The following is a 13,257-nucleotide window of genomic DNA, read 5'->3' as shown; positions in this document are numbered from 1 at the left end:
GCAGCTTGCCGAGAATGTTGCTGCAGAGCCAACGGGGCTCCAGCAGAACTACATCCTGCACCGTCTCACTCTGCATGATGTTGATCTGTGGGAAGAGGGAGGAACGATGGTGAGAGAGGAGGAGGAAAAGAAACAGAGAGTAAACTGACATTTAAAGAAAAGTAAAAGTAAAGAAGGTATGGGGAACAGAGTGAACAGAGGGAAACAGGTGTGGATAAATAAATAAATAAAACATTTAAAAAGACAAAAGAATATAAGATCAACCAAAAATGGCAAAGGTTGCTGCAATGGAGGTAAGATAGGAGACCCGGCAGGGCTGGACAATATGACCTAAAATCAAAATCATGATTAATTGAACATTTTAATGAACAATTATTTTTATCTTTTTGGTTGTTGTTTTGTTGCTCTCATTGTTCACCGGCAAGGTTTGTACTGTAAATATGCTCAGCTATTAAAGGTGGGATATGATTCACAACTGTCAAAAGTCGATTTCTATCTAGACTATGCCTTTGGTGTGAGAGACCGTTTCAATCCACCATTGTGTCCTGGAGCAAGACACTTAACCCCTAATTGCTCCAGAGGTGTGCGACCTCTGACACGTATAGCAATTGTAAGTCGCTTTGGATAAATGCATCAGCTAAATGAATAAATGTAAATCTAAATGGTAACTAATAACGTAATAACGTTGTTAGTTACCACTGGGAAGTGCAGCGCTAGTTCGTCTGTGGTGTGCAGGTAACAGAGACATGTTTGGCGCATCATCGCTGCTGAGAGAATGAGCGCTGCTACTCAGACCTAGTGTGCTTATTTTGAGACAAAAACAACAGCAAATACATACAAGGAACACTTTTCTAACTCAGGATGGTTCCTTATTTGGCTTCCTATGCTGAGTCATTCTTGCTTCACAGCAATTCTGAGAAATTGTTTGACATGACAGTTGAAAATGTTTTGTTTTTGTTTTTTCATGAACAAATAGTGCACCCTGGTGGCAGTCTGACAGTCAGCTTGAGTCTTGATGATTTAAATATTTAAATAAATGGGGCTGTTGCATCAGAATAAATATGTGAGCTCATTGTTTTAATATATATATGAATATATAAAATATATATATGTCTATATCATTACAAAGAAGTAAATGAAGACATATTTTACAATATGATTTTAACCCAAAAAAAAATAATTAGCTAGCAAAGTAAATTTGGGCTCTGAATAGGCTTCTTTTTTCTTATTAGTATTTTAATACAGATGTTTTGTGTGGGATTATTTTGCCTCTATAGTTTTGCGAAGCTTTTCACGTTCTGTGTTTTGTTCTTACCCAGTAAAGGAAAACAATACATTTATTTTGCTGAAGCTACACACAGTCTGGTTTGAAGCTGATAACACCCACCTCCCCCATGCTGTGGAGCTGCAGAGCCAGTGTGCGCAGGTAATCCTGGCTGACCAGAGGGTTGATCTGCTCCTGGACGTCGCTGACAAACTGCTGCCACGATGTCAGCTGGTTGGGTCCGCTTAGCTTCCTCCAGGTCGGCAGGGTGTTCAGCAAACGCTCCGACAGCAGCGTCATGGGGCTACAGCTCTGCAACGAAGGAGAAGGAGGGCCAGTAAAGACATGGATTCACTGTATGTTAGCATTTCTTAACATGTCGATTCGGTCGCTTGATTTCAGTATCTAAAGATACTCAGCTGTAGAAATCACAAAACAAAATCATTTATAACATTATTTTCATTGGTGTTTACAAAAGTCTACAAAAGGTTTTGGCTACATCAGACTTACAATGAATTCGCATAAACTAGGGCTGCACGATTAGTCTAATCGCAATGTCGTCATGTGCGATTACATTACTGCACAAAGTGTGCGATTTAATAAAACAGAAAAGGTGTGTGTGACACTCTCTTCTCTGTGTGCGCTGCAGTCTGCTCAACATCTCCGCCCACACCGGGCTCTCGCTTGTGGCTCTTCAAACATAAGGTCCTACGTGCAATCAAAAAAATTATTCATGAACAGTGTGCCAGTAACTTTTAAGACAACAACCTACCGTAACCCCCCGCTGTTATGCCTGCTGAGAATTGCATGCACCTACAAAAACTGCTTTTAAACGCTATAATATCCTTTGTGGGGTTCATCAATGGGGATAAATTATTCGTAGTATATATTTAATGAACGTTTATAGTTTATGATTTATTACAGTAAGCAGAAGTACCATTCCTTATGGTTCAGCTAAAATATGTGGTGATAACCGCATTTGATCAGTGATCACAGCAAAGTGTCTGAAAAGGACCTTAAGAGGTGGATGCATAATTCGGCAGAACAGATGTTGGAGGCTACCTGCCGAGATTTGCATCCACCTCTTTTCTCAGCATGAATCAGCGTTACCACCCGCGAGGTGCATGCAATTCTCGGCAGTCATGAATTTGGCACAACACCTGTTGCTCTCTGACAGAGAGACGACGGCAGCAGGTGAAGCAGTAAGACAGAAGAAAACTGGGAAAAGGTTAACGTTTTAACGTTGTAACGTTGTATCGGTGCCTTTTGTTGTGCAACTTTTCATCGTCAACCGACCAATCACAGGCTGGATGGGGCGGGACATTAAAAAAGGTTTGACGTACTACATCAAATCATTAAATGTTGAACAATATGATTATTGACACGTTAGTTCTTAGCATTAACAAATTAGAGACCAATGTAGAGCCGTTTTCTTGCACAAGGGTTAAATAAATAAATAGATCACCCACAGAAATGAAACAGCTGTAGCTGGATTTAATATTCAACTAGTGGTAAAATAGTAAGCCATACTATTATATGAAATTATAATGAATATAGTAATTAATATAGGCTACTAACTATACTATTAACTGAAAATTATACTGTTTATTTAATGTTATAATATTATAGTAATAGACTCAGAATGTATACTAGTTCCTCCTCCATGTTGTAGATAGAGACTCTGCATTAGACAGATGTACATTGAGCTGGTGCCAGGATGCCAGTGTGCCAATATTTGCTCCTTCTAGCCGCCTCCTCCGTAGAGCAACACACTCCCTTAATTCTGTTTTACTAGTTATTGTTATAAATATTGTTTATCGCTTAACTTTTTTCAAAAACACATTTCAAAATGTCAGTATTTTGTTCATTTTCCTTGATAATCAAGCAAGTGGAATCATAGTACCTTTTTTCCATTATAATCAAATCACAAATCGCAATATTGTCCATAATAATCACAATATGACTTGCAGCCCTAATATAAACAAGGTTATTAAGGAAATTGCGTTATATGGACAAAAATGAAGCCAAAAGCGCCAAAATGTATTTGACGTGTACTTTTAGATTATTTTTAGATTGGCCCATGTCCTATAAACTAACATAATATTATGACCTGTACTGCCAGCCCATAGACTGTATATAAAAAGCCACAGGAAGGCGATCAAGATGTTTTGGCTTCAGTTTTGGGGAGCGGTCATGTTGTCCATCTTCATTTACAGTCTACTTGGTATAATATTTTACTTCGTTAAAAGCGTAAAGTATTTTCATTGAAATCCGTTGTTGGGTTCACACGACGAGATAACATTTTAAGAAATCTTCAATGATGAAATATGTGACAGGAAAATTAGCATTTTCAGCCAAATAAAAGACTATTTTGGGGTTGGAAACATTTCAAAATGCACTTGCATTAGGTGCAAACATGTTGTTCGTGTCTTGTCTGTCTCTCCGTTGCCGTTTATTATTTCCTTACTGGTATCCAAAATGCTGCCGCCACAAAAACAATTGGAGGGGGCATCTTCTATGTTATCCTGCCTTTAAACGGCGTCATGCTGATATCGTGAGAAAGCTTTTCACCTCAACTAGAAATATCGCCGTTTTAATATTGCGAGATCTCATGGCACAAGATCTCATCATACCCCTAGTTAATTGTTTTGTGTTCAAATGTTCTTCGAGAAAGATTAAGTGAAAGTAAGTGGTTTAAAAAAAAACAAACAAACACAAAATCAGGATGGGAAAGACATTTTGCGTGTGTGCAGAGCTCACAGAGATGATGTTAGCGCGAAGTTCCTGCAGGTGACTCCTCAGCAGCTTCACTTCTTTGGAGTTCGAAGCTCCAGCGTCCATCACAAACAATTTGTCACTGATCTGCAGGTCAACCCCAAACCTGAAAACAAGAAAATCCATCACCATTTTAAAAACTTAAATGTCTTTACAGGAGTGCCGAGATATGAGGGAACATCCCTTGTATTCTGAAAAGGCGGAGAACAGTCAAGTGCTACACATGATTGTTTTCGTGACGACATTTTGAACCTTAAAACGTGTAACTACTAATAACATTAATCACAGCAGCAACAGGCAATTTTATGTAATATCAACAAATAGGTGAAATAGTTTGTTCTCCATAGCGACGGTTGATGAGGCTCATGGGTACTAAAATATTTACAGCTATATGACATAGTAAAAATACTTAGTCTCACCTGCCAAAGTCAGTTTATTAAAGAACCATTTGCCTCTGCATTGTGAGAGGTAAAATAATACAACAAAAATACACAAACAACAAAATAATCTCCATATCCCTCTTGTGTTCTGTGGTTTGAGTCCCAACCTGTTCCTGACTTCCTTGAGCAGCGCTTTCTCCTTGTCGTAGATGAACTCTCCAGAGAAAGCTCTGGGGATGTCAGCAAGGTCAGCATGTGTCGCCACCAGGACAACCACAAGAGGCTGCTGGATCCGACCTCCGAAAGCTGGAGAGACACACACACACACAGAGTCAGACCAAACTAACACAAGACCTGGCCAATCATACAATTAAATTCTAGATTGAACTTATTTACAAACACGACTCAATATGACAAACTTTCACAAAGATTCGGTGTCCATCAGAAGAAAGCTTTGTGCTCCCACACATACCTCGCTTATACCCAAAAATTACTTTTTTGGGTATTTTTGGTGAAATTCAATGACGTTTCTGGTAAGACATGACATGATGAACATTAGGCATCCCAACGGCCTCGCTTTTCACTAATCTTTTTCTAACTGATCTTTTCAGGTCTCTGTTCAGTGAAACTGTAGCTCAAAGATTGTTGTCAGGTGAAAACCTCCAATGTCAAGAAACACCTTTTCAAGCAAGATCTATTACTGAGATTATTCTCAAGTCCATAAGCACTAATATAATGAGTGCAGAAAAGGCCCCCCCTCTAGCTGTGACTTTATCACCAGTTGTGCCCATCTCTCTCCCCACCTGACCTCTGGCTCACACGGACTTTGGGGCTCTCACAACAACGCCCAGATTTGCCCTCTTTCACATCAAGCAGTCCCAAAATCTTGACTCTCCTGGACATTAAAGGTGTTAAATCCTATTACAACTCTCACCTGGTGAGGGAAGCTATACCTTCCTCAGACTGAATGTTCTTGCCCAAATGGTTTTTACCTCAATTGCATTAAAATTGTAGTTTTTCTGTACGTAAATCAGATCTCAAATATTTAAGTGTATTTTAGGATAAAAAGGATATATTTTAAAATTCGATAGTCATGGTAAAATATGACTGCCCTCACTGTCCTCACCGATGTTGTCCTGTGGCAAGGTGAGGGCTTTCAGCAGGTTCAGCCAGTAGGTGATGTGGCCCAGCTGGGTCTCGTACGGCTCCTCCAGGCTGAACAGGACCAGGTGGATCGCGGTGGCGTCGTTGGCTGCAAAGTAGTCATAGGAGCAGTAATAGACCGGGTTCCCTGAAAACTCCCACACGCTGAAATCCCCCACACCTACGGAGAGGGATATAAGTGACATGAACAACATGTTCATTAATCATCACAGTCTTTAGCATGTACTGCAATATCTAATTCATCACAGTAAGTAAAGGTTATTTTATAAAATGTAAATGTAGCCATGAATTTTCAAACCAAAAACACTAAACATTTCACATAAAATGTTCCAGCTTTGTTTAAATTTAAGCTTTCTTGTTTCTCACCAGCGGTGGACAGAACGTAAGAACATTTACTCAAGCAATTTGAGCAATTTTACTCCTTTATTTTAACGAGTTTAGTTACAACACACAAAACATGTACAAGTGCCTCCAGTTGAAACAAAAAAACAAACAAACAAACAAGTTTTTGGGCAACTATTATGATAATTGCTCTGATACAAAAAATGTTTACATCTGGTACCTGTGGCTGTCGCAGGACTGTAATAAGCACAGCCAGTGATCTCATTCAGTCCAAAGGAACATTGCCTAACCAGCTTTAACTATTTTAATAATAAAAGAGTGTTGGTTGGACAAAAGAAGCATTGTGAATGTGTCACTTTGGGCTCTGAGTAATTGTGACGGCATTTCACTATTTTCAGATTTTTTATAAACCATGCAATCAATCGATTAAAGGAGACAATAATCAGCAGATTAATCCATAATGTAAATAATCATTAGTTGCTATCCGATACAAAAATAGTTAAAATTGAGAGTAATAGAGCAAAATAAAAAAATGATACAGCTACAACAGTAAAACTCTGCTTTTACATTAAAAGCATGAGAGAATATATAATAGTACATCAGTTACATTTCTCTACATTTACATACTTTAAAATTTTTTAATGCAAGTTTTATTTTTACAGTTAGGTACAGGTATTACTAATTTAACTATTACTAATAAAAAACTTGGTTCTCACCGTGGATGTTGGCGTGCTGGATGTCGATGGCCCTTGTGGCCTGTTCGTCAGCTGCGGACAGAGCGTTGTGGACGGGGGAGAAGACCTCCAGGACACCTTTGGTCAGGCTGGGCTCAAACATCATGCTGCGACTCCGCACACTCACATTCTCACAGCCAGGGTACAAGTTGGAAATGCTCACTGACACTAAGCACAGAGGAAAAGACACATGAACAGGGGATCAAAACTGCTAATTAATGTCTCAAGGTCAGAATTAGTGAACTTTTAGATTATTATTACTACTGCTATATTAAGATGACATTGGCCTTTCATTTTAAAGTAATTTGGTCATCATACAGTACATTTCAACCGAGATTCAATACATCTTTTTTGTATATTTTAAATCAAATTCTACAAAAGTGTGAATAAAATCATTATTTAGAGATATTATTATTCTCTAAAGGGTTCTGCCTCTGTTGTTTCAGTGGATAGACTTTGTGTCCCATTGAGTTTCCAATCTGCTCAGAATGGGATTAATATGGTCAAATATAAAAACAATACTTTATTCCCCCCCCCCAGGAGAAACTTTACAAAGATGACTAGAGCACCACAGTATAACACAACAACTAGAGGATTTGGATAATTTTGGATTAAATCAACTGTTAAAATATAAAATAAGAGCAAATGTTTCACAAATCTAAACTGCACTTGTGTAAGGTAATAAACACTTAACTAAAATATTTCAGGTGTTTACAGCACAAATCCGAACAAAGATGTACACACTTACTAACACATGGGGGTGCTATTTTATTACAAGAAAATCCACTATGCAGACATAACATTTGGATTCTGTAGGACCACACCTACAGCTTGTTTTATATGGTCTTCAACAGCAGTCTTTTTTTTTTACTGCAGTTCTGTATTTGTTTTGGTCCACACTGGCTTATTTTGACAGAATCAGGGCTGGAAACAAAATGTTTTCACATGTAAGTGTAGTGGCTACTCTTTTGTAAGCAGTTTCTAGTGAAAAGCTTTCCGAGCACAAGGAACTGCTCGCAATCTGATGTGGAAATTCATCTGGAAAATGTTTTGTGGTTGTTGCAGCCAGTTGATATTCTCAGTCCTAATCAATCAGTGAGCTTCTTACCGGACCAAACACACAGAATTAAAAAGAGGACACATGCTTGAATTGTTTCACGGGCATACTTGGTGTGACAAAACAACTACAAAAGCATGCTGAGGTTCAGTAAATGTGATGACGTTCAGGGTCTTGACATAATGATATTTAGCTGTTGGTTGTTTTAACAGTGATCCCACCAGAAAGAATATGGCACTGCATCAAAATACAAACAAAAGATTTCACAACCAAAACAAAATGCTTTTCTTCTCAGATCATTTCAACTTTGGTAAAATTAGCTAAAATATTTTTCCCCCAGCAAGTCTTAGTGTGATTCATGTAGAAAAATAAAACTAACGTTACAGTTGCCAAGCATCGAGTGACACCAGTAGCCAAGGCCTCTCCCTTGTTGTTTTGAGACATCTTTCTGCATAAGCAAAGAAGAGGGTGAGAAAAATATTGAGGTACATGACAAATTTACTTGATGCCATTTTCTGGTTTTAAGTCAGGCAGCTTTTCTGATGCAGGTTTGGACGTCAGGGATGCAAAGCTGTTCATATGTCTGTGTCAACACCTTTTCTCTCTGTGACTAAGCGTCTTACAAGAAAGGGTGATTTATAACTGTCTATTCAAGAAAAGCACAACCTCCCGTCAATGTGTTTCTGTGCTGTTTTAGAGATAACTGAAGCGGATGAATAAAAGATCAGTCCCTCTCAAGTAAGTATGAACAACCTGAAAGGCCAGAAATCAATGCACAGTGCAGAATTCCTTAAGGTGTCAAGTTGTGCTTTGCAGCCAACATCACAAATATTGACACTAGCTGAAGGTAAATATGCATTTAACGTGACACACTTTTGACTTTTGACGAGTTACAGAAGAACATTGATGCTTGTATTAAGATTAAAACTAGACAAATGACATCATGACGGCACTTGTTCCCTCTCAGCTCTGCTTCTTTGTGTTTCACTGTAGACCCATGTCACGTAATGCTGCAGATATAACGCAGAGTCAATAACGGCCGTTACTCCATTCAGCTAGAACTGAAAGAAGAAGAAGAAAAAAAAAAAAGAAGCTCTTTCAACTCCCCTTCAGCTCTGACAGAGGCTACAGATTTCCAGATAGTATAGAGGATGGGGTTGGTAATACTATACGGCTCACGTAACCGACCATTATCTGAGCGAGCATCACGTCTGTCTAGGAGGTAATGGCTCTGACCGCTGCAAAATAGAGCGTTTAAAGGAAACACAATGGTATGAGTGTGTGTGTGTGCTTGTTCGTGTTTTTCTATACTACACTGAACATGTGTCTTACCACAGACCTGTCACAGCAGGACTGACCTCCACAAAAAAGCTTTTCTGAAGGCCAGGAGAGCGAGAAAGGATCAAGTGTTTCTATTTAAAGGTTCTAGTTAGTTTTACTAGGGTTAATATCTAGGCGTTACTGGAATTGTGGTAAAGGGTCACCGGCTTAGCTGTTGAGTGAACAGGGGTGAGAAGCAGGTTCCTCTTTGTGCTTTTCATTTTGTGAGGACTTGTGTGGTGTTCTTTGGGATTATGTTTTTCATTTATGTCGTCCACACTTCTTCTTTGATACTCTCTCACTTGAGGCCACCAAATTCAGAAATTCTACACATACAGTGAAAATAATGGATGCCATAAAGCAGATAATTGCTGTTAATATGGTTCAGCTAACAGTAAAAATTTACATTTTCTTATTCAGCATATGTTCCGAAATGTAAATATGTACCGACTCACGTGGACATTTTAAAAGAGAATCACAAACCATCAGAGAAAGTTGATACTAAGTGTCTTGCTCAGGGGAACTTTGAGAGAAGCTGCTGAAGGAGGAAGAACATGGTCATAAACATTTTTCCAGGTCTTTGGTGGAAAAAAAGTCCTATCAAATCATTAATTGTTCCAAACAGGCTTCTGATAGTCTGCTTTTTATGTTGGCTGGACACAATGCAGCAGCAGCAGCTAAATTTTTGTAGCACCTCCTCCTGCTTCTCATCTTAATTCTTTCTTATTTAATAATAAAAGGATAATTCCAGTTAACTCCACCTGGTGTCATCATTTCTATCCGTTATCATAACACTGTACTCTCCAACTTGCCCCATCTAATCTTAGCACTGGACTTTGTCAATTAAATCTTAAAAATACCAAACCAACAAAAATAAGAATGAATAAGAAAGTTGTGGTAAACTGGAATTATTGTTTTCATGCTTCAAAATCTCTTGAGAACGTGAAAACAGTTTGTATGTCATGATGAACTTGATGAATGTCTGAAAAGGGGAACAAGCATTAAATGAACACTGTTGCTATGCACCCAACAGTACGGCAAATTAATTATTCTGGCTTGTTTTTGGCAGAATAAATCATTCTGGTCCTTGGCAGGTGAACGCTTAATCTTGTGAAGGGTTATCTCAGCCTTACCAGAGCCGTCTGTCACCTACCAGCCGGTTTGGAGTTGATGGGGGAGTTGGGGTGGCGGGCTGTGTTGGTCAAACGTGTCCTCTTCCTCCGGAAGAAGCTGCGCAGGATGCCACATTTCAGAGACTCCATCAGGGTGCTCTTCCCATCTCCAGAGTGCCCGAACAGCTTCAGCTTGATCCTGGGCTGGACGGTCTGAGTGGGCCGCAGCTGCTGGATGTAGCTCAGTTTGTGGTTGTCCTAACCCAAAAAAACAAAACACACACACCAGAGGAAGAAAAGGATTTGTTAAAAACCACAGTGAAAGTTCAGGTCACATTGAGATACACGTTTATCCACTGTATGGCATGAACTCCCACGTTTTCATATTAAGGAGCTCCAAAAATTGGATGCCAGTCTTCAATTTATCAGATTTTGTTCCACATACTGTATCTTCTTTTTGAGAAAATGCCAAACACGGCAGACATAGTAGCAGAATACCTCCTATTTCATGTTCGCAAACTGACAAATTCTTTTAAACTCAACGTAATTGAGCAGCTGTGGGTGATGATAAACCTCGGGGGCATGACAGTGTGTAATGAAGAAAAATGCAGACAAAGTTCAAGGTAATTAGCACCAAACAAGACTAATGCTGCGCCTCAATTTATGTTCTTCCATAAGTCCATGAGTGCACATGTGTGTTCAAGGTGGTACACTCGGTGAAAAACACGAATGTGAAATGCTGGACACTTCTCAACCTCAAGAAGAAAAAATAAACTCTTAACCTCAAGGATCGGCATCTTGGCTAGGTAGCGGAAGGGGAGGAACCACCGACCTGTTTTTGCTGCAGCGCTTGTAAGCAACAGTGAAATGAAGTCAAGTGAGCAAACAAGCTGGCAGATATTTTGGTGGATGACAATCGTGGTCAGATGTTACAGATAGTGCTCCGCCCGGGTGCAATTACAAAGAAGAACGCTACCATGTCCAAATTCATGCAATACCCAAGCAAGTACATAATGTACACAGTGTACCACATGGATGTGTACTAATGGAAGTATAAGAAATGGGACACAGCTTAAAAGTGATGATGGAAAGTAACGGTAAAGTACAGGAAAGTGATTCTTTGGGGGGACATGAATATCTGTTCAACATTTCATGGCAATCCCTCCCATAGTTACAGGGATCATTCAGTAAAATATCAAAATATTAAATTGATTTTTTTGCTGAATGACACAGGTTATCCATCCTTCCTGGTAGGTTGTGTTCCATGTCCCAGGACCGGTCCACATCACAGGGGTTGTGAACTACTGTGTTGCTGAAGGATGACCAGGGTTTCACTTAGAGCATTAGAGTATTAAAAATGTACATTTCTATGGTTCAGACTGAAATGATTTAATATTACAGATTTCATAATGAACAACAACACCAGCAAGTCACGTTTTGAGTGGTTGATGTTATTGTTTTAAATGCCTGGTAGCTGAGAATGTGGCTGGTAAATCGGCTAATAGACTGAACTAACCCTAACCTTTCAACGGACATTAACGATATTTAAATGGATCTGTCTGTTATGAATGTAATGTACGTTGTGTGAAGATCATCATCACCTCACACAACACGATGAATTATTATTATTTTTTTGACATTTCAAATTACCCTCTCTGTGTAAAGAAATAGGGCATGCTGTACACTCACATATATATAAAAACAAAAGCCATCTTAAAAGATGGCTGGCTTCTCTGTACCCTGCAGCAATCCGGTTAATTCAACAGGTAACATTTATTAACATGTAAGACACTTTTTTAACCATCCAACAGATGAGTCATACTTCAGAAGTGGCCTCAAATACTGTGAGTGGCTGTGTGGGGTTTGAAAGCACTCCCTACTCCCACATGGGTTATGTTAACACATTCAATAAATACAACTTGTGAACGTGTGATTCACATCTGAGCAGAATACAACTTCTCATTTTGAAATAAATTATGGTGAACTCAATGTGTACTCTTTTAAAGTTAGAGGAGCAGGACTGTATTTATTTCTCTCTGGGCACTTGGTAAGTCAGCCTTTTTGTCAAAACTGGCATCGATGTGCTACAGTGTCTTAAATTAGCCCAGCATATGCAGAGGATGACTGTTTTCACAGTTGCTGCTGTCATGTTTTCACTCTCTGCACTGAATCTCAGCAGGTTTTCTGGAAAAATGGATTAGAAGAGAAGTCGGTAACATTTAGCTTTAGGTAAAAAGCAAAAAACAAGGCTCTGGTGGATGTGACTCGAGTCAGACTGGGAACACGGGACAGAACTCCCCAAACACCTCTGGAACCAACCAGTTTAGAAAGTCATCTAGCTTGAAGGTGGTATATAACCTGTCCTGCTGAAGATACTGAAGCGCAGCCAGTCTTTCAATATACTTTGTCACTCTTGATAAAACAAGTTCTATAAGCTACTAGTTGTGTTATTGTCATAAATATTGGCTCAAAACTAAAATAAAGATGAATAGTATTATTTTTCTCAAGATAAAAACCTGTTAGATAAAGGAGCTACAAATATTTCATATGGTACTTAATAATTTATTCTACCTCTTTGTGTGGAGCAAAGTGCTGCCACAAGTTCTAAAAATGGTGGGATGCTCAAATCTAACACCTTCCTGATGCAGACGTCTCTCTCCCCACATGTCTGAACTGAAATAGACCCAGTGTGAGCAGTGTTTGTCAAACCTGGTTTTGCATCATACAGAGTTTAGGTCTTTTCTTTCCCGTTCAGTACTTTGGAATAGCGACATAATGAAGAAACCACGGGTTTAACTTGTCACGTTTATTGGGAGGTGTGTGTGTGCGTACCTTTTTAAGCTTGCCCAACAAAGAAACGATGGGTTCATGGTGATCAGTATTAGCCAAATCCTCTGCCGTCTTTCCATCCTGGAAGAAAATGAGAAAATGAAAGGGATAAATATATGCATGAGTAATCTTGAGCAAACAGATAATCCCTTACCATTTGTTGTGCATTTGCACTCCAGTGTTTTTAATCCATATTTTTCTTGACATTTCATTTAGGCAGCCTAACATTGCAGGTTTTTAAGCTTGTCATTTTAAAACAAGGCAATTCACGCAGCGCTGA

At 39.1% G+C, this 13,257-nt stretch overlaps 1 protein-coding gene across 1 annotated transcript in view; it reads right to left on the bottom strand.

The window, feature by feature from the left end:
- The window catches only part of dapk1 (death-associated protein kinase 1), a 98,631-nt gene that overhangs the window by 5,360 nt on the left and 80,014 nt on the right, over positions 1-13,257 (bottom strand). Inside the window, 8 exon segments of the mRNA XM_038702844.1 lie at positions 1-85; positions 1,388-1,576; positions 4,025-4,145; positions 4,587-4,725; positions 5,546-5,743; positions 6,642-6,827; positions 10,190-10,406; positions 12,981-13,058. Of these exon segments, the coding sequence (XP_038558772.1) occupies positions 1-85; positions 1,388-1,576; positions 4,025-4,145; positions 4,587-4,725; positions 5,546-5,743; positions 6,642-6,827; positions 10,190-10,406; positions 12,981-13,058 (1,213 nt within the window).

This window comes from Micropterus salmoides, unplaced genomic scaffold, assembly GCF_014851395.1.
Source record: "Micropterus salmoides isolate LMB-PRFRI ecotype aquatic unplaced genomic scaffold, ASM1485139v1 Ms_hic_scaffold_7, whole genome shotgun sequence".
In the NCBI taxonomy this organism is placed as follows: domain Eukaryota; kingdom Metazoa; phylum Chordata; class Actinopteri; order Centrarchiformes; family Centrarchidae; genus Micropterus; species Micropterus salmoides.
The sequence above is the reverse complement of the archived record's forward strand: the minus strand, read 5'-3'. Positions and strand labels throughout refer to the sequence as shown.